Source organism: Ahaetulla prasina, chromosome 11 (assembly GCF_028640845.1).
Source record: "Ahaetulla prasina isolate Xishuangbanna chromosome 11, ASM2864084v1, whole genome shotgun sequence".
Lineage (NCBI taxonomy): Eukaryota > Metazoa > Chordata > Lepidosauria > Squamata > Colubridae > Ahaetulla > Ahaetulla prasina.
In genome coordinates this window covers 5,464,208-5,485,948 of record NC_080549.1, presented here as the reverse complement: position 1 = coordinate 5,485,948, position 21,741 = coordinate 5,464,208, and the positions used below count along the sequence as shown (strand labels likewise).

General features: G+C 43.8%; 1 protein-coding gene across 1 annotated transcript in view; it reads left to right on the top strand.

The window, feature by feature from the left end:
- IL1RAPL2 (interleukin 1 receptor accessory protein like 2) overlaps window positions 1-21,741 on the top strand; it is a 432,928-nt gene that overhangs the window by 410,044 nt on the left and 1,143 nt on the right. Inside the window, exons 7-11 of the mRNA XM_058154577.1 lie at window positions 3,126-3,255; window positions 4,440-4,585; window positions 10,226-10,369; window positions 13,875-14,045; window positions 20,688-21,741. The exon at window positions 20,688-21,741 is cut by the window's right edge and continues 1,143 nt beyond it. Coding sequence (XP_058010560.1) covers window positions 3,126-3,255; window positions 4,440-4,585; window positions 10,226-10,369; window positions 13,875-14,045; window positions 20,688-21,388 — 1,292 coding nt within the window. The 3' untranslated portion in view covers window positions 21,389-21,741. The remainder of the gene's footprint in view (window positions 1-3,125; window positions 3,256-4,439; window positions 4,586-10,225; window positions 10,370-13,874; window positions 14,046-20,687) is intronic.

Sequence of the window (21,741 nt, the reverse complement as noted above, 5' to 3'; positions counted from 1 at the left end):
CCACCCACCCCGGCCACGTGACCGAATTTTGGGGTGCTTAGCAACCAACCCGCATTTACGGCGATTTGCAATGTGCGACCGTATGATTTTTATGGCGTTTTTGTCGGAAAGCAAGCCTTGACTTCTGGTTCCCAGCAAAAACGCCCCATAACGATGGGTTTTGCTTAATGACCACAATATTTGCTCCTTAATGACTGCTTGCAGAGAAAAGTTTTAAAAAAAAATTCAGATTGGTTAGGTGATGAACCACTTTAAAAACATTGCAACTTATGATCGTAATTGGCGGGCTGCATTACAGTTGTAAGTCGAGGACTATCTGTAAAGTGAAAGAAATCCACATGTGTCCATGTGTTCCCATGAGCAGATCAAGAAGGAGAAGGAGAGGCTGGGGGGCGGCATTAAAAGAGGCACCAGTCTAGAATCTCTACATAGCTGCAAGGGAGCTAAATCCAACCACCCTTGAATTCGGTTGACCCTTAGCTACCGTTTTTTTTTTTTTTTTTTTGGAGTATAAGACACATCGGAGAATAAGACGTACCTTAGTTTTCGGGGAGGAAAATAAGAAAAAAAGTTGATTGGCAGATGGATTGGCCTCCCGGAATACCCCCAATCAGCTGTTCCCAGAGGTGAATTTTAGCAACAGGTTCGTTGGTTGTGAGCTCTGTGGTTTATTTATTTATTTATTATTTACATTTCTATACCGCCCTTCTCCGAAGACTCAGGGTGGTTTACAGCCAAGTTAAAAAGACATATACAAAAATTAAAACACAATATTTGAAATTTAAAAATCTGAATCCATAGGCCGAATATTAAAATAACAAGTAATAAAACTACCCATTAAAAATTACCCTTAGGCCAACCCTGCTCGGTGAAACTAAAAAGTCTTGAGCTCGCGCTTAAAGGCCGGGAGGTCGGGAAGAAGGCGTAGCCCCAGAGGCAGTTCGCTCCATAGGGTAGGTGCCCCCACAGAGAAGGCTCTTCCCCTGGGGGCTGCCAGCACCCCGAGGAGACCCTCCCTGTGGGAGCGCACAGGTCGATGGGAGGCTGTTGGCGGCACTAGGCGATAGATTGGATTTTTTTTGCTTTTCTTTCTGCCTATGAAAGCCTCTGAAAGCCTCAGGAAAAAAAGCCCCCAAACAGAGCTTCAGAAAAAAAGCCTCTGAAGTTCTGTTTGGGGGCTTTTTTTCTAAAGCTCTGTTTGGAGGTTTCTTTCCTGAAGCTCTGCTTGGAGGCTTTTTTTCCTGAAGCTTCTTGCAGCCTCTGAAACCTCAGTTTGAGAAGCTGGGTGGGGCTACATTCGGAGTATAAGACGCACCCAGATTTTCACCCTCTTTTTTTGGGGGAAAAGGTGTGTCTCATACTCCAAAAAATATGGTAGCTCCTAGCAGGTGCTAACGCTTAATTGAAGAGAATAGGCCTTTTAGCAATACATTAGTTTTAACTGGACCTTCACGGGGTCTTTCACACCGGACAGACTTTTTAGACTTAGAATAACTTTATTGTCACCTTGAATGGACACGAATCGGCCTGCGTCAAAATGAAATTTCGTTGCCTACAGCGCTCAAAGGGTCACTACCACCTCCAAGATACACTACATAACCATTAAGTTCGCCGCGAACTTAAAACCTATTTATTCCATTTAGCTGGACTGGCTTGATTTTAAAATTTTTAATTTGCTTTTATGGGTTTTAAATTTTTGTAAATTTTATAGGGTGTTATTGTATTTTAAATTTTTGGCCAATTGAATAAGTTTTTTAAGGGGTTGTTCTTAATATTATATGTACTGTTCTTTTTGAATTTTATTCTGGCTGTGCACCACCCTGAGTCCTTCGGGAGAAGGGCGGTATACAAATTAAATAATAATAATAATAATAATAATAATAATAATAATAATAATAATAATAATAATAATAATAATAATTTAAAAAAATAATAAATAATAATAAATAATAAATAAATAAATAATTATGACAAAATTGATCAATCAATACAAAATGAGGGATGTATGGCCCACATATGTTATATGACATGGAGAAACAGGGCACCCTGATCAGAAGCTGCTAGCCAAAACCTTGAAGATTTCTGGATAGAATAGAATAGAACCTAATTAGAGTAGAGTAGAGTAGAGTAGAGTAGAGTAGAGTAGAGTAGAATAGAATAGAATAGAATAGAATAGAATAGAATAGAATAGAATAGAATAGAATAGAATAGAATAGAACCTAATTAGAGTAGAGTAGAGTATAGAGTAGAGTAGAGTAGAGTAGAGTAGAGTAGAGTAGAGTATAGAGTAGAGTAGAGTAGAGTAGAGTAGAGTAGAGAATAGAGTGAATAGAATAGAATCTAATAAGAATAGATTAGAACAGAACAGACCAAAACAGAACAACAGAATTGGAAGGGACCTTGGAGGTCTTCTAGTCCATCCCCTTGCTCAGGCAAGAAACTCTACACCATTTCAGACAAATGGTTGTCCAATCTCTTCTTCAAAACCTCCCGTGTTGAAGCACTTCACAACTCCTGAAGACAATTATTTATTTTATTTATTTATTTTTTATTTTATTTGATTGATTGATTTTGTCGAGCATGTATAAGATAACAGATGCAAACATAATCGTGATTATGAATACAGGAAAGGAGTACGAATAAATGGGGACAATAGGACGGGGACGGTTGGCACGTCGGTGCGCTTACGCATGCCCCCCCCCACCCCTTACAGACCTCTTAGGAATGGGGTGAGGTCAACAGGAGTCAGTCTTAAGGTTAAAGTAGTGGGGGTTTGGGGAAGAAACCACAGAGTCAGGGAGTTCCACCGATGAATCGTTCTCACTGTCAGGAAATTCCTCCTTCGTTCTAGGTTGCTTCTCTCCTTGATTAGTCGAAGCTGGACCAGTTGAAGAAACCAAGTCCTTTTCAACCACGGGTCCTTCTATTTCCCCATAACAAATTCACTTGCTACAACTCACTCTGTTTATTCCCGAGGAGATGGTCCTTCGGGGCTGGCTCTCTCCTAAGCGGAAAAATACATTCCGAACTCTAAATTTTACGAAGCGAACTGACGGCTGTTGTGCTCTCTTGCCACAACGCATCACTGTCACATTTTTTTTTTCCCGTCCTGTGTTGCTTTCCAGGTCAGCCCCTGAACGTTGTTTGCAAAGCCTTTTTCGGCTTCAGTGGCGAGTCAGGCCCGATGATCTATTGGACAAGAGGGGAGAAATTTATCGAAGAGCTGGAAAGTCATATTAAAGAAGGCGAAATCAGGTACGGAACGGCGTCGCTCGCATTTCCTCCCCGCCTCGTAATTGAGAAAACCGGGAGGGGAAAAAAAAATCTACTTTATTCCCGAAAGTTGGACTTCACAGCTTGTTTCTTCTGAATTGCAAATTGTTTTCTTGTTTGGAAGCTGATTTGCGTCGAGTCTGCCTTGAACAGTTAATCCGGTGACTTTTGCAAAAAAAAAAAAAAAACAGTACAGAGGCAGAACTTATTTGTATTCCCCAATTATATTCATTTAACTAACGGAGGAAAATATTTATTTGCTCTCCGAAGAAGAAAGTTCAGTATTTAAAAAAAAAACAACTCTATATTTTTGAACTCAATGTCATCTTTTTATTTTAGAGTTTAATGGTTTGGGGAGAAATCTCGCCTTTTACAATTGAATAGATTCACAGAGTTGAAAGGGACATTGTAGGTCATCTAGTCCAACCCCTCGCCCAAGCAGGAGACCCTACACCATTTCTGACAGATGGCAGTCCAGTCTCTTCTTGAAAGCTTCCAGTGATGAAGCTCCCACAACTTCCAAATGCAACTTCTGTTCCATTGGTTGATTGCTCTCACTGTCAGAAAATTTCTCCTTATTTCTAGATTGAATCTCTCCTTGGTCAGTTTCCATCCATTATTCCTTGTCTGGACTTCAGGCGCTTTGGGAAATAGCTTGAACCCCCCTCCTCTCTGTGGCAGCCCCTCAAATATTGGAAGACTGCTATCATTTCTCCCTTGGTCCTTCTCTTCACTACACTAGCCATGCTAGGGTGGGGCTTTGCTAGCAGCAGTGGCTCTTCCATCCCAAGGACCAGCCCATAGATTTCCACTGTTCTCCTCTCCTCTGTTTTCTGCACATCCGCACATCAGGCACTGGACCCAGTTATTCCTCCTCTTCCTCATCAGCCACCTCCAGACCTGGGGGCTGTTGACTCTCCATCTGAGGGCTGACAGATGGCCCAGGCTCCGCCTCTCTCTCTCTCTCTCTCTCTCTGCCAGCTCCATTCCCTCTTTTCCCTCGGAGCTCTCAGGTTGCCTTGATGCTGACCCCGACTCCCACGCCTCCTCCTCCTCCTCTGATTCAACTGCTGGAGGGCCTGGCGGCCGACAGACCACCACAACAGTATCTCATCTATTTTCAGCTTGCTGACGAACCCCGCCAATGTTTTTCTGTTTTCTTTCAGGCTCCTCAAAGAACACCTTGGAGAAAAAATTGTGGAGTTAACATTAATCTTTGACATTGTGAAAGAAGCAGACCTGGCCAATTACACATGCCACGTCGAAAACAGAAATGGGAAGAAACAGGCGAGCATCATTCTGAGGAAACGAGGTATTTTTCTTTTTCTTTTCTTTTCTTTTTCTTTTTTTCATTCCCGTCTCCGTCAGCGTCGCTGCGAGTTCTGAAGAAATGAAGGGGGCTATTTTCCCCCGTCCTGAAAATATATGTATTATATTCCTTCTGGAATTGAAGGGGCTAAGAAATGAAATGCAGTGAAATCAGTCTTGTGTACCGGTGGGGATTTTAGTTATTCTGTTGGTGTCCTAGACTCCTTTTTCAAGAATGGGGGACTACAGCTCCTATTGTCACTCATCATCTGCAAGGGGGGTTTGAGGGTGCTGTCGGAAATTTCAAATCTTTATTGTCAGTGCACAACATACGTGCGATGAGGTTGGCTGAGCTCCCTCAGTGCACCCCCTCCCCAACACAATACAACTCACAGTGAAGACAGAAAATCCCTAACTTGTGACCCAGGCCCAAGTCGGTAATAGTAAACTTAGTGAAAAGACAAACTTTATTCGAACAGCTGAGAATTACTTCATTCCCAGCTTAGTTCAACTCAAATTAAAGCAAATTCCTCCCAACACAAATTCCTCAGTCCTATCACAAACCTTGGTCCGACTGGGCAAACTGCCAGAGGCCTTTCTTGGCAAACGTTCAGAAGTTACCAATATAAAAATAAATGCAAGAAGACCAAGCTATCAACATTGTTTTCCGGCAAAGCCCAAATGCCGTTGCTGGTCTTTTAAGCCTTATGGGAGGGGCCAATCATCTCTTAGCCCTACTCCCGAGTCATCCTCTTTGCTTGAGCTGCTTTTGCCTTCTGGGAGCTCTTCTCATGTGTGCATTAGGAACAGGCTCCTCCTGTTCCTATGCCTCACTACTATCAGTGTTCTGTCCTCCCTCGCCTCCGTCCGAGCGATGGCTTAATTAGCCAGCATTATCAGCCCTGGCAGCAAAAGAGCGAGCATCTGCCAAGTGTCTCTGTTATCTCCCTCGACGCCGATGAGTCACCCAGGAACAAACTTCAGCTCTTAGTTAATCAGTTGGTTTGCCTGCTACGAAGAGGCACAGCAGCTCTTGCTGCCTTTATATCCTGTGGGGTGTGGCTCCATGACTCAGCACTTCCTAGGCCTGCCCCACCCCTGCTTCTATTGTTCCCGCCTCTCCTGCCTACGGAACCTAGGGTCCAGCCAGGCCTGATTGCCATCAGCTGGGTCTGAAGGCATGGCCTGGAGGGGAAGAGCCAGGGGACGGAGGCCTCGTTATCTCTTCCACCTGGCCTGCCTCTGGCTCCTGGAGCTGAGCCAGGGAAGCCGGTGCTCCCGAGGTAAGTCCTGATGGCCCTTCCCCCTCACTTTCCAAGTCACTTTCTGGCAGTCTCTGGAGGCTCTGGAGTCTGCAATCAATCAATCAATCAGTCAATCAATCATCAATAAAATTAGAGAGTCTTCTACTAGCTACTATTAAACAATGGCTGAGTGCAATATGCAAAACGCATCACTAAAGAGACAGGGAATGGGGTCCCACTGCTTCCAAATTCTTCCTTTCTATTCACCTCAAAGTTAGACATGTTCCTTCACACCACAGCTTTTCTTCTTGGTATCTTTCACAGGCTTTTTGTTCCTAGAGATTTTTTCCCCCCTTTTCTTTAACCAGCCTGGTCAATTTATAGAAATGATTTTTCTCCCACTTCCCATGCTGTCTGAACATGCTTTCTTTCTCGGAGAACACGCTGAGCACAAAATCAGGGTCTTGTTAGGTGTTTTAGATTTCGTTCAATCCATAGGCGGAAATTGGTTTGACTGTTGGTAGACAGGAAAGTAAGGAGGAGTGCTTGGAATTAACCACACGTTCGCATGCGAACGCATGTCTTGGATGGAGCCCAGGCTGTTGCATGAAAAAGTAATTTAGGGAGGGAAAATTTACAACGGAGAAGCTGTGGCTGGATGCAAAGAGATATTTAACTCTTTCCCCCATCAAATCTTCTCCAAGCCGGTTCTCTCTGCTCTGCTGCACAGTTCCAAATCAGATGTGATGTACACAGGGGTGGGTTGCTGGGAATTTGCAGGGGTTCGGGAGAACCTCTAGCTAAGATTCTGTGCAGTTTGGATAACCCCTAAATCCCACTCCTGGCTCGCCCTGCCCCACCCTGCCCCGCCCCATCCCTCCTAGGAGTCCCAACATGGCCCATTTTGGATGCAGGTAAGTGCAGGATGCAAGCGGAGGCTCGGGGAGGGTGAAAAACGGGCCTAGTGGAAGTTCGGGAAGTTTCCAACCACCAGAGGGCCTCCAGAGCCTAGGGAGGCCATTTTTGCCCTCCTGGAGGTTCGAGAAAAACCTCGGGAGCCCGGGGAGGGCAAAAACGCCCCCCACACCCCACCCACTATGGCCACGCCCACCCAGCAACCGGGCAGAGAACCCCTTGTTAAAATTTTTGAAGCCTCACCCCCGGATGCTTGCCGCTTCTTTTTAAAAATTCTTTTAAAAGTTTTTTTTAAAAAAAGGCTCTGACGATCACAACTAAGCCACGTGATCATCGGAGCCTTTTTTTTTTTTACTTTTAAAAGCATTTTTTAACAACCTATTCGCCCGAAGAGGTTGTAAAAAATGCTTTTAAAAGGATTAAAAAAAAAATTGCGCGCCAGAGCTGATCACCCTCCTTTCTCCCGCGCACTACTTACCCCATGCCTGCTTTGCGCGCACCTCACTTTTGGTGCGCAGTGCACACTGTGCATGTGTGAGCGTAGCGTGCATGCCCAGCCAGCAAACCCAGTAGTAAACCAGTTCAGATTTCACCACTGTTGCCAACCCTTGGTCTAGGCTGTGATTAGAGAGAACCAGTGGGCTGGACAAAGAGACATACATTCTGAATCAATGGTCAGTTTGTCACAAAAGATGGCTGATACATTTCCAAAGAGCAGGAGCTTAAAATCCTATCTCCTGGAAGCACGCTCCGTAGCTTAACCGTGGCTTGTCTGACATCATCCAAGGGATTCCAAGAAGCTCAGAAAATAGGCACCAGGTTGAATCTCCATGTCCTTTTGAATTCCCCCTTTATTGATCTGGAGGTACACCTTATTTCGTGACATTTGGAAGGGAAGAAGCCGATGAATTCCAGCCATAAATTGCAGGACCCAAAAAAGGCTTTGAAGAAGGAAAGTTAACCGTGAACTTCAACACAGAGTAAAACCGTGTAAAGTTCAGAGGGATGTTGATGATATATTAACTCATTGTGTCATCCGAATCTGAGTTTTCTGCCTCTCACATCGCTTATTTATCGTGGCAGTACATATCTGTGCTGAGATAGAGGGTAAATTAGGTGTGAAATCCAGCAGGTTCTGACAGGTTCTGGAGAACCAGTAGCGGAGATTTTGAGCAGTTCGGAGAACCGGCAAATACCACCTCTGGCTGACCCCAGTGTGGGGTGGGAATGGAGATTTTGCAATATCCTTCCCCCTGGAGTGGGGTGGGAATGGGGATTTTGCAGTATCCTTCCCCCTGGAGTGGAGTGGGAATGGGGATTTTGCAATATCCTTCCCCCTGGAGTGGGGTGAGAATGGGGATTTTGCAGTATCCTTCCCCTGGAGTGGGGTGGGAATGAAGTTTTTGCAGTATCCTTTCCCTGCCATGCCCACCAACCACACCCACCAACCCACACCACGCCCGCCAAGCCACGCCCACAGAAACGGTAGTAAAAAAAAATTGGATTTCACCACTGGTATAAAGGATCTTTTCAATGTCTCATAGCGTTCTTGCGGTTTCTTTAAGAAGGTGGATAAACTAGGAAGCAAGGTTAAGAATGCCCCCGGTTATGATGCAGGGTCTCAAACATATATTGGTCTGTTAATCTGCCCCTCTATCACTGTCTGGTTTGGTTCTGCAACCCAACAACACAGACACAGACTTCAGAGGATAATTAGAATTGCAGATGGCTACCAACCTGCCTTCCATTGAAGACCTGTATACTGCATGAGTCAAAAAGAGGGTTGTGAAAATACTTACAGGCCTCTCACATCCTGGACATAAACTATTTCAACTCCTACCCTCGAAACGACGCTACAGAGCACTGCACACCAGAACAACTAGACACAAGGACAGTTTTTCCCCAAATGCCATCACTCTGCTAAACAAAGAATTCCCTCAACACTGTCAAACTAGTCACTAAGTCTGCACTACTATTAATCTTCTCATCGTTTCCATCACCCATCTCCTCCCACTTATGACTGTCTTGTTGCTTGTATCCTTACGATTTATATTGATTGTTTCCCTAGTATGATTCGATTGTTTCTTTGTACCCTTTGACTATCATTAAGTGTTGGACCTTATGATTCTTGACGAATATATCTTCTCTTTTTATGTACACTGGGAGCATATGCAACAAAGACAAATTCCTTGTGTGTCCAATCACACTTGGCCAATAAAGAATTCTAATCTAATGAGGGTCTCCCATTGGCATTGAGTTATGGTTGTCATGAATCATATTGACTTTCCACAGTTGGGTGCCAGAAGCAAGAAATGAGCTAAATCGGGGGGTTGAGAATATTTTCATAATCTCCCTTTCTGCTCCACTGGGATGTTTTGAAAAGCACTTCCTGACACCACCATTCCCTTTGGCTCTACTCTACTATTGGCAATTTTTCAAAGGGACCCAAAAGAATGTGAAAATAATTTGGGTGGGTGGCAAGTGAGACCCCCAAAAGGCCTTAGAAGAAGCTTTTTGGATGACATGCGAAATGACTTCAGTAACAGAGTTGTTAATGCCTGGAATGCACTACCTGACTCCGTGGTTTCTTCCCAAAATTCCCAAAGCTTTAACCAAAAACTGTCTACTGTTGACCTCACCCCATTCCTAAGAGGTCTGCAAGGGGCCTGCATAAGAGCACCAGCGTGGCTACCGTCCCTGTCCTAATGTTCCCTTTGATTGTATCCAATTCGTATGGTTGTTTCATGCTTATACTTATATATACTGTTGTGTTTGACAAATAAATAAATAAATAAAAATAAATTCTTTATTGACCAAGCGTGCTTGGACACACAAGGAATTTGTCCCCAGTGCATAAGCTCTCACTGTACATACAACAATAGTTGACCTTAATTGTAATCATAGTCATTGTAAAATACATTGATCCTAAAATGCTTGCCAACTGGCTCATATTTATGACGCTTGCAAGCGTCCCGGGGTCCTCTGATCCTCTTTTGCGACCTTCCAACACTGGGAAGCCAGATTCACTTAACAACAATGTTACTAACTTAAAATCTGCAGTGATTCACTTCACCGGCCAGGAAGGTTGTAAAATGGGACACAACTCACTTAGCAACGGTCTCGCTTAGCAATGGGTATTTTGGGGCTCAGTTGTGGTAATAAGCTGAGGACTACCTGTATTGAGAGAGGGTTGCCTTGCAATGAGGGCTCTGCCAGCAAAAACAGAGCTCGGGAGGGCACAGTTTCGCTGCCAGAGGGTTGCAGGATATCCCCGCAGCCGAAAACGTAGCTCGGGAGCCTGTTTTTGCTGGCAGAGCGCTTGGCCCATCACAGGTGTCCCCCGACATGAGTGATGTCGAGCTGGCCACACCCACCCTGGCCCCCCCAAGATCAAGTACAAACTTGATGCGGCCCTCAATGAAATCGAGTTTGAGACCCCTGGGCTAAGTCATTCCGTTTTCTAACTTATTCTCGTCTTATTCTAGATCTGATCTCCAGAATTGAACTTGCTGGAGGCTTGGGAGCAATATTTCTCTTACTGGTTATACTTGTGACCATCTATAAGTGCTACAACATAGAGCTGATGCTATGCTACCGACAGATGTTTGGAGGCGATGAAGCCATGGATGGTGAGTAGACTTCTAAATAGCTAATGATATGGACCGGCCACTGAAAGTATAATCTGAAATAAGAGAAACTGATGTCAGCGGATGGAGCTAGAGAAGGACTACCGCCCTTCAGATCTTGCTGAAATGCAATGCCAGCATCTGCCAGTTTGGTTTAGTGGTTAAGGCACCAGGCTAGAAAGCAGGAAACCATGAGTTCAAGTCCCACCTTAGCCATGACTTTCGATCACTAGGAGATGGTGAGTTCTACTCTCGCCTTAGGCATGATAACGAGCTGGGTGACTTTGGGCCAATCACCAGGAGGTGGTGAGTTCTAGTCCCGCCTTAGGTGTGAAAGCCAGCTGGGTGACTTTGAGCCAATCACCAGGAGGTGGTGAGTTCTAGTCCCGCCTTAGGTGTGAAAGCCAGCTGGGTGACTTTGGGCCAATCACCAGGAGATGGTGAGTTCTAATCCCACCTTAGGTGTGAAATCCAACTGGGTAAGTAACAGTCCTTCTCTATTAGCTCAGTTCTACCAAGGAGAAAAGAAATGTTGCATCTTTCCCCAAATCTCATCATTCACAGCCAGATGTCCTTCATGCAAATTAAGAGAATAATCAGGATTGGAAGAACATGAAAGAACAAGCCAGATTCCAATTGGCTATTTAGTCTTTCTGAAGTCCTCGATTCTCTCTGAGCTTGGTTGTTTTCTTGCAGAGGTTTTGTTGGCCCCATCTACGTAACAACAGTGCTAGTGAGTGTGGGGTTTGCTCCCTGTTTAAGATCAAAACATATTGTCTCCAGCAGCCAACATCCAGAGAAGCAGGGATTAGCACCAGACAAACTATCAAGCAGAGAACAATCCCCTAATTTTATTTATTACCAAGAAGAATTTTAATTTTATTAACTACCAAGAAGAAAATCACAAATATTGCTATGACCAGCCACCATACAGGAAACAAACCTCATACTCCCTTCTACACTGATGATGTTACCTAGTTGGATAATAAAATAGTCTGCAAAGCAGAAAAAAACCAAGCTCTGAGAGCAGCAAACGCCTCACAATTCAATAGGTAAAAAATGAATTGTGAGCGACAAATATTCTCTTCTATTTAACAGTTCCTGAGTCAGAAAACAAGTGATTTGTTTGAATTGATTTTCAGTGGATTCTTAAACACACACACAACTTTCACTGTTTGTAGAAAATTGAGGCTTTATAAGCCGGCTGTACTTTTGACTTCACTGCATTAGCAGTTTGATCTTCATTCTCTAGAAGTCACAGGAAATTAAATTCATCCTAAGAACCTTCAGTCACGACCTCTCCATTCCCCAATAGACTTGTAGTTCTAGGAAATGATATAAAATTTGATGTCTCTGCATTAAAATGGGCTGTGATAAATATACCTGAAAGTTACACGTCAAGCACTCAGATTGAATATATCAGCACATCTCTACCATTAACATGAACGGTTGTTTCAGGGATATTGTGGATATTAAGGTATTACATTTGCTGCTTGTTTCATTTGTAAAGGAGAAATTTCCTGACAGTGAGAACAATTAATCAGTGGAACGACTTGCCTCCAGAAGTTGTGAATGCTCCAACACTGGAAGTTTTTAAGATGAGATTGGATAGCCATTTGTCTGAAGTGTTGTAGGGTTTCCTGCCTAAGCAGGGGGTTGGGCTAGAAAACCTCCGAAGTCCCTTCCAACTCTGTTTATTCTATTCTATTCTATTCTATTCTATTCTATTCTATTCTATTCTATTCTATTCTATTCTATTCTATTCTCTACTTATTCCAGTCTCCTATTCTGTTCTGTTCTATTCTATTCTATTCTATTCTATTCTATTCTATTCTATTCTATTCTATTCTATTCTATTCTATTCTCTATTTATTCTAGTCTCCTATTCTGTTCTGTTCTATTCTATTCTATTCTATTCTATTCTATTCTATTCTATTCTATTCTCTATTTATTCCAGTCTCCTATTCTGTTCTGTTCTGTTCTGTTCTATTCTGTTCTGTTCTGTTCTATTCTATATTTATTCCAGTCTTCTCTTCTCTTCTCTTCTCTTCTCTTCTCTTCTTTTTTTAAAAAAAGTAGTTTTTATTGAATATTTTACATTTTAAAAACCAAAAAACATAATAGAAGAAGACAAAAAAGAAAAGAAAAGTTGGTACTACATAACATTGCATATACTAATGGCAGCCAGGATTGCTCTGGCGCAAATGTAGAAACAGATCAATACACCACCCGAAGAAATAGTAATTAAAAAAATCCTCGAATGTGCTGAAATGGATAAAATGACAATGGAGATTAAAGAAAGAGATGATTCGGACTACTATAAAGCGTGGAATAGATTTTATACGTGGCTAGAAAATAGAAATCAAAACAAGACATAAGAATGTAAATTGAAACTTGATTAACTGGAATCTAAGAGCATTGAACATTGGTAAGGATAAAATACCGATTATGTTAATAAATAGGATGTAAGTACATATAACAATTTAGTTTATAAGAATGCTCAGTATGGTTACACAAGAATAAGAGGATGATTGGGAAGATTAAATTTAAAAGTAAAGATAATTGTTGATGCAGAAAGTTGTAAAATTTTATATAATGTTATTTATGTTTTCTATTCTATTCTATTCTATTCTATTCTATTCTATTCTATTCTATTCTATTCTATTCTATTCTATTTATTCCATTCCATTCCATTCCACTACACTACACTACACTCCTATTTCTATTTCTATTTCTATTTCTATTTCTATTCCATTCCATTCCATTCCATTCCACTCCACTCCACTCCACTCCACTCCACTCCTATTTCTATTTCTATTTCTATTTCTATTTCTATTCCATTCCATTCCATTCCACTCCACTCCACTCCACTCCACTCCACTCCACTCCTATTTCTATTTCTATTTCCATCCCATCCCATCCCATCCCATCCCATCCCATCCCATCCCATCCCATCCCATTCCACTACACTACACTACACTCCTATTTCTATTTCTATTTCTATTTCTATTTCATTCCATTCCATTCCATTCCACTCCATTCCACTCCACTCCACTCCACTTCTATTTCTATTTCTATTTCTATTTCTATTTCTATTTCCATCCCATCCCATCCCATCCCATCCCATCCCATCCCTTTCCATTCCATTCCATTCCATTCCATTCTATTCTATTCTATTCTATTCTATTCATATCCACCTTTTTTCAATGGTGCAATTCAAAGATAATGCATATTGGGATTTTTAAGGGGGTTGTCCACCCATTATTAGTGCACCAAGCCTTTCTTTAGCACGGCGGCTAAATCATAAACCTAGACTACTCCGTATCCCTAGTTCTGCCTCCGAGATACTTCTATAAATCAATGTTTCAGAAACTGCTTGACCCAGAACTGCCTGTTACAGTTGTTGGACAGTAAAGCCGTTCAGACATGCCCACATGCCACCAATTGCTTTAACCGTGGGGAGATCTTCTCTTCCTTCTCCTCCCACACTCTGTGGTTTTCTTTGCAGACAACAAAGAATACGACGCCTACCTGTCATACACAAAAGTCGATCCCGACGCATTAGACCGCGACAACCGGGAGGAAGAACAATTTGTCCTTGAAATCTTGCCAGATGTTCTGGAGAAGCAATATGGATATAAGCTCTTCATACCAGACCGGGACCTGATCCCAACTGGGAGTAAGTACTGATTCACTAGAGGTTTGAGACGACTTCTCAATGCTGCTGAGAAAGCTCATCCTTCTTAAATGTCTCTTCCCTCCTCCCCAATTCATAGCAAGATACTTCACAAAAAGGGATGCGGTGGCTCGGTGGCCAAGACGCTGAGCTTGTCAATCGAAAGGTCAGCAGTTCAGTAGTTCGAATCCCTGGTGCTGCATAACGGGGTGAGCTCCCATTACTTGTCCCAGATTCTGCCAACCTAGCAGTTCAAAAGCAGGTAAAAAATGCAAGTAGAAAAATAGAGACCACCTTTGGTGGGAAGGTAACAGCGTTCCATGTGCCTTTGGTGTTGAGTCATGCCGGCCACATGACCACAGAGACGTCTCCGGACAGTGCTGGCTGTTCGGTTTTGAAACGGAGATGAGCACCGCCCCCTAGAGTCGGGAACGGCTAGAACAGCTTTGCGAGGGGAACCTTTACCTTTTACCTTACTTCACAAAAACAAGAAAGAACTGAGAACACCAAGGGGTCTACTTAAACTCAGAGTCCCAAGAAGGCCCATTTTGTAAAGAAAAGTCTTCTGGAATAGATAATGATTGGAGCATCCCGAACTCTTGTTTGTTTGGGGTTTAGGTGGAACTCTATCACTGTGAGATGTCAATCATAATTTGTGTCTCCGTTGGCTGTCAGGCCAGTCATCATCATCAGTAATGGAATGTAGGGTTGAACCAACCCCTAGAGCACATTTACAAACCCTAGTAGGGCAAAGGGAAAGGGAAAGGGAAATGTTTCCCCCCGCACATATGTGCTAGTCATTCCCGACTCTAGGGGCGGTGCTCATCTCTGTTTCAAAGCTGAAGAGCCAGCGCTGTCCGAAGACATCTCCGTGGTCATGTGGCCGGCATGACTCAACACCAAAGGCGCACGGAACGCTGTTCCCTTCCCACCAAAGTGGTCCCTATTTTTCCACTTGCATTTTTCAAACTGGTAGGTTGGCAGAAGCAGGGACAAGTCACGGGAGCTCACCCCGTTACACGGCATGAGGGATTCGAACCGCCAAACTGCCGACCTTTCGATTGACAAGCTCAGCATCTTAGCCACTGAGCCACCACGTCCATCCGAGTAAGGAAAAAAGATTAAACCAAACCCAACGAGTCACCTTCTGGATTCGCCCAATGTGTGGAAACACACTGTTTGATGGCAAACATGCAGGGCCAGCTCTGCCTGTTAATATTTACACTCAGAGTAGCGCCGTAGTTCCACAGAATTGTCAGCAACAAACCAAAATTAAAGCGAAGAATCAGGTACATAACTACACACCAACCTACAGCTGTTAGGAGCTCTCTCTGTGTGTATGTGTGTGTGTGTGTGGAGGGGGGTTCAGATTTAATTTTGTGCACAGCTGGTGTTGCTCCGAGCTTGGTTTTAAAAGAAGGGAGCCGAATCAAAGACTTTTAAGCCAATACAGGAAGAGCGAAGAGAACAAATGCTTTAGATGAATCAGCTTCCTCACAGGTGCTTCCAAAGGCAGGACTGCATTTTCTTTCTCTGTCCATCTGTCACTCAGACGCGCCAACAAAAAATCTTCCTCATTGTAATTTCAGAGAGTCATTAACCATCATCAAAATAATGTGCAGTGCTACCTTGGCTTTTTAAAAAATATATATCTATATCTATAACTCACAGCGCAGCATAACGCTGTCTCCTTTCTTTCTTTCTTTCTTTCTTTCTTTCTTTCTTTCTTTCTTTCTTTCTTTCTTTCTTTCTTCCTTCCTTCCTTCCTTCCTTCCTTCCTGCCTGCCTGCCTGCCTGCCTGCCTGCCTTCCTTTCCTGCCTTGCAAAACTGAAATGATTCGTATAGTTTTGAACAGATTCGATGCTCTCATGCAGAAGATTAAGGAAGGCTTAATCACCCGCTAATGACGACGGCGCAGAATATAAATGGGAACTCAGGACTAGTTCCATTCCAAGACTGCTTGGATTTTGCAACCTGCGGAAAAGCTCCTGGATCTGGCAGGGAAAACCAACTTGGAAAGCTTCTGAGATGCTCGCTGTTCATGTTAAATGCATCTTTGATGGGCTTTCACCCGGAGCAATTAAAACGAGACCCTATTCTCTCTTAAAGCCAGGAAATGAGAACAATTCATAGAATAGAGCTGCTGTGGGGGGGGTTGTGTGTGTGTGTGTGTGCGCTATTCTTCAAGAGAGCTCACTAGTTTGTCCTTGGGCTTAGGGGCCCCAGAAGATTGTTGTCACCAGAGGAAAAGAGTAAAAAAACTTAGGAGCTTCCTAGGGGTGAGACTATCAGGCTAGCATTTTGCATAGCAATAGCATTTAGATTTATTGGCCGCTTTACAGTGCTTTGCAGCCCTCTCTAAGCGGTTTACAGAGTCAGCCTATTTCCCCACCCGCACCCCAACAATCTGAGTCATTCTTTTACCAACTTCAGAAGGATGGAAGGCTGAGTCAACCTTGAGCCGGTCAGGATCGAACTGCTGCCAGTGGGCAGAATTAGCCTGCAATATGGCATTCTAACCAGTGCACCACCACAGCCCTTCCTTCCTCCCCGCGATGCGCCGGGAAACTTCTCTTCCGATTTCTGGTGCTCCCCCACGCGCACAACGTACGGTCCAGTTAGTGCTGAAAAGGTTTGCCAACACTGGTTTAGAATTGTCACCTTCCCTTTAGAAATAATATATATGCCACTGTAACACAAAATAACACTAAAAGGCAAAACAGAACGACCCACTCGGCCAGCTAGCTGACGCAGCGACCAGTCTTGTAAAAAAGGCAGTGGACTTTTGCTGACAGCTGTTTCTTGATTTCTTTGCTAGGGAGGGAAGATTGGGTTTGACAGCTTCTGGTCATTAGGAAATGCCAACGGGGTTGTCCTGTCTTGGGGAAAAATAGGGGGGGGGTGTGTGGAAGCATGAATGTTCGCTTCAGGCTGACGGACATACCTGGCGATGTCGTTCTAGTTTCAGAGATTGAGAGGCGAAGCTGGCGGTCTGAAGACGCAGCGGATGGAATCGTAAGGAGCGCTTCTTGCGAAGGGCTCGCTTACTAGCGGTCTGAGGGAACGTTGCAGACAGGATCCATTTGTGTATGTGTGTGTGTGGGTCAGGATTTTTTAAAAAAGGCAGAAGGGAATCGCAGGAGAATCCTCAACTTATGACCAGAGTTGAGCCCAACGTTTCTGTTGCTAAGCAAGATGGAGTTTTTTCAGAATAGATGGGAAGGGAAGGGAAGGGAAGGGAAGGGAGAAGAGAAGAGAAGAGAAGAGAAGAGAAGAGAAGAGAAGAGAAGAGAGTAAGAATAGAATAGAATAGAATAGAATAGAATAGAATAGAATAGAATAGAATAGAATAGAATAGAATAGAATAGAATAATGGAATGAAGAATAGAATAGAATAGAATAGAATAGAATAGAATAGAACAGAACAGAACAGAACAGAACAGAACAGAACAGAATAGAATAGAATAGAATAGAATAGAATAGAATAGAATAGAATTCTTTATTGGCCAAGTGTGATTGGACACACAAGGAATTTGTCTTTGGTGCATATGCTCTCAGAGAATAAAAAGATACAACACTTAGTGATAGTCAAGGTTACTAATAAGCTATCAAATCGTACGAGGAAACAAATAAAAACAATATAATTGAAAGATACAAGCAACATGATTATAGTCATAAGTGGGAGGAGATAAATACTAGTAAGGAAGAGAAGAAGAATAGTAATACAGTCTTAGTAAATTATTTTTACTATAATAGAATAAATAAATAAATAAATTTGCCCCATTGTACGGCCTTTGTAAATGACCTGTTGTAGATTTGCATTAACAGCTGCGGCGTTTGCTGAACAACTGCTGTAAAAAAATGGTAATAAAATTAGGTCGAGTCACATGATGTCTTGACTTACGTCTACAACAACTTACAACCGTAATGACGGTCTCTATTACGGTTGTAAGTCAAGGATTAGCTGTAACTGGGTTTGAAGTCTGCAATCCAACAGGCACTCATTTAGGAATTTTGCTCACTTCATGGGGAGACGAATGTACGTTTTTTTCGAAGACTTTACGACCCCAATACAAGCGATTATCCATCCTCAAAGCCAAAGCGCACACATTTGTCCAAGTTTCCCAATGTCCTGTCTTCGTGATGTATTCCACTTTTCCACCTCCTTACTCAGCTTTTACTACTCGTACAAGGTCTGCAGTTAGCAATCGCACTTAGACTTATATACTGCTTCACAGTGCTTTACAGCCCTCTCTAAGCAGTTTACAGAGTCAGTATATTGCCCCTCCAACAAAATGGCTCCTCATTTTACCAATCTCGGAAGGATGGAAGGCTGAGTCAACCTTGAGACGGTCAGGATCAAACTTCTGGCAGTGGGCAGAATTAGCCTGCAATATGGCATTCTAACCACTTCACCATTACAGCCCTTCTTTCCTTCCTTCCTTCCTTCCTTCCTTCCTTCCTTCCTCCCTCCCTCCCTTCCTCCCTTCCTTTCCCTTCCCTTCCCTTCCTTCCTATTTATCACTAGCACTTAGATTTGTATGCTGCGTCATAGTGCTTCATAGTCCTTCATAGCAGTTGACAGAGTCAGCCTATTGCCCCCAACATTTTATCAACCTCAGAGGGATGGAAGGCTGAATGAACCTTGAGCCAGTCAGGATCGAACTCCTGGGTAGCGGGCATAGTTAGCCTGCAATACTGCATTCTAACCACTGGGAGGGAAGAAAGAAGGGAAAGGAAGGAAGGAAGGAAGGAAGGAAGGAAGGAAGGAAGGAAGGAAGGAAGGAAGGAAGGAAGGAAGGAAGGGCTGTGGTGGTGCCGTGGTTAGAATGCCCTATTGCAGGCTAATTCTGCCTACTGCCAGCAGTTCAATCCTGACCAGCTCAATAGCAACAGCACTTAGACTTATATCCCGCTTCACAGGGCTTTACTGCCCCTCCCTAAGCAGTTTACGGACTCATCATATTGCCCCCAATAATCTGGGTCCTCATTTTACTGACCTGAGAAAGATGGAAAGCTGAGTCCATTTTGATCCGATTAGGATCGAACTGCTGTCAGTCAGCAGAGTCCGCCTGCACCAGCTCAGTTGCTCTCTCTCGTAGGACAGCGCACAGTTCATAAGGGAGGCAAACTTCCACATTGGATCTCCAGGGAGGAACTGCAAGGTGATGCTTGTCAACAGAAAGAATAGATCAGTTCAGATCGTTTTGCAGGCGGTAAAGGTTTCTGCCCATTTCATTCAAACTGGAACGCCAAAGAGACAGAAGGGTTCGCACATACCGTGCCAAATGTGAACGTCGCTTGCAATGACAAGCCCAGATTGGCTCCAGATTCAGTCTAACGGATCTGACCTTGTTAAGACCTTGTTTTCCTCTCTTCTCCCCCCTTCCCATCACTTAACTTCTGATATCCATTTGACTCTAGGGAGCAAGATGTCTGTACCCCCAGTTAGGAGTCTTCTCCATCTGTAACCTCCAAAACAGTATTGTGTGTCTTCTCTATGTGTCCGTGTTTGTGTGTGTGTGTCTATGTGTCTGTGTGTATTTATCGACGTTGCAAGTTCTGGTCCATGATTTTGTTTTCTTTTCTTTCTTTCTTTCTTTCTTTTTTTTTTGGCCAACCCTACCCAACCCAGATGTACATGGGATGAGTTCCATTTGGAACAACCCCTACAATTTGCTCTTTCTTCTGCAGGCTCTTCTTCCAACTGGTGCCCCTATCTCCCAATGGAAGGAGAGTTGAAAGAAGTAAGTAGAGTAGGACTTTGGCTAGGTTGTCCCACCGGGCGTTCCAAAGCGCTCGGCTGTCGAGCAGAAATCTGTGCCTCCCAAATCTTGTCGATAGATGACGCGACGGGATGTGTGTTCCTGGGATCAAAAGACAACCCAACCCAAACTTGGCAACCCATAAAGTACCAGAAACCAAGAACGTGTCTGCCGTTGGCATAACGTAGGCAGGGCGGAGAAATGGTCATTTTGGCAATATTGTAAATCCGTAAACTAGGCTTTCCCCAAGTTGGTGGGCCTCCAGAAGACGTTGGACTGCATGTTTCCAGCAGCTCCCATCTGCCCTAAATGTGGTTCCACACAGCACGCCAAGCCAAAATTCACAATGTGACGGTGAATGACACGTGAGGTGAAGTCAACGTCTTCTAGAGAGGGGGAAGGAACATGTTAATTTTAGTAGGAGGGGCGGCATTTGGAAGGGGGAATATATCATCAAGGGATGGTAGAGGTGTTCAAACCTGATGTGGAAACATCTAGAGTCCTACCAGGTCAAGAAAGTCCAATCTGCTGTCCATGCAGATGACTTTGCGATTATGGAAAGGCCGTGATAGATACCCAGTCTTTGTCCAACTCTTAGGAGCTCATGTCAAAAAAAAGCTTTTTCCAAAGTTCTCCACTTGATGGCTCTTGAAGTTAGACTCAGCCATCAGAGCTCAGTTGAAGGAGTGTTGAAGCCCAGTGAAAACAAGGGATCTGGCGTTACCTTGACCATTTAAACTGTTGGTGGCACTGGTCAAGAAGGATTAATATGTTCCCTTCTCCGCCCCCCCATTTTGATTGCAAAGTTTGGTCTTCTTCTTTTTTTCTCTCTCTCCTGGGTGTACTTCTCTATTTTACTGTCTACTTTATGATTTGCAGCCTATCTAGAAGATCTTGCCAGATGTATAGAACAAAGCCGCCGGCTCCTGATTGTCCTGACGCCGGATTACGTCCTCAGACGCGGGTGGAGTATTTTTGAGATGGAAAACCGCCTCCATAACATGCTCCTCAGCGGCGAGGTCAAAGTCATTTTCATCGAGTGCCCCCATCTGAAAGGGAAAGTCAATTACCAAGAAGTGGAATCGCTGAAGCACAGCATCAAACTCTTCTCGGTCGTCCCGTGGAAAGGACCCCCAAGCAACAAGCCGAATTCTAAATTTTGGAAACGCTTGCTCTATGAGATGCCGGCAAAAAAGAAAGAAGTGATCTCGCGGCGCCAAGTCCTGGATTCCGCCGAACAGGGCCTCTTCGGTGACCTGCAAACAGTGCCTTCCATCGCGGTGACGGATACCTCGGCTACGTTAGTTTCATCTCAGGCGGACTTGGGGGATTATCAGCCCACCAACGCAGCCCAGATGAGACATTACTGCAGAGGCTACCAGTACAACGTGCAATCCGCGACCCTCCCGCTCGCTGCCCTAAGCAGTAACCACCACACTTACTGCAATATACCCCTGACGCTACTCAACGGGCAGTTACCGCTGAGCGGCAGCATAAAGGACGTCCAGGACTTCCACAGAAACCCGGCTTTACTCCCCTTGTCCACGAGAGAGCTGAGTTTCACCAGCGATATATGGTAGCAAAGATCTAGACTTCTTTCAGGCCTGCTTCGCAATGAGCCAGAATTCCTTAAAACAAACAAAAACAAATGAAAACAAAAACAAAAATATAACCTTTAAAACCCGACGTCATCAGGTGCCAAACCCCTTTTTGCCAAGTCACAAAAGTAACTCGCTTTTATACTTGAAACCTCTCTTTGTTTACATTTACAAAATTATTAACAAGGGGTGGGGAAGCCTACTTTTTTAGCCGACTTCTGAGTTTCTTGTCTTTTAATGTACAGAATGATTTGTGCTTTATTATAAAAAGAGAGAGAGAGAGAGAAAGAGAGGGGATATGGGATCGATCAGGGGTGAAAGGCTACCGGTTCGCA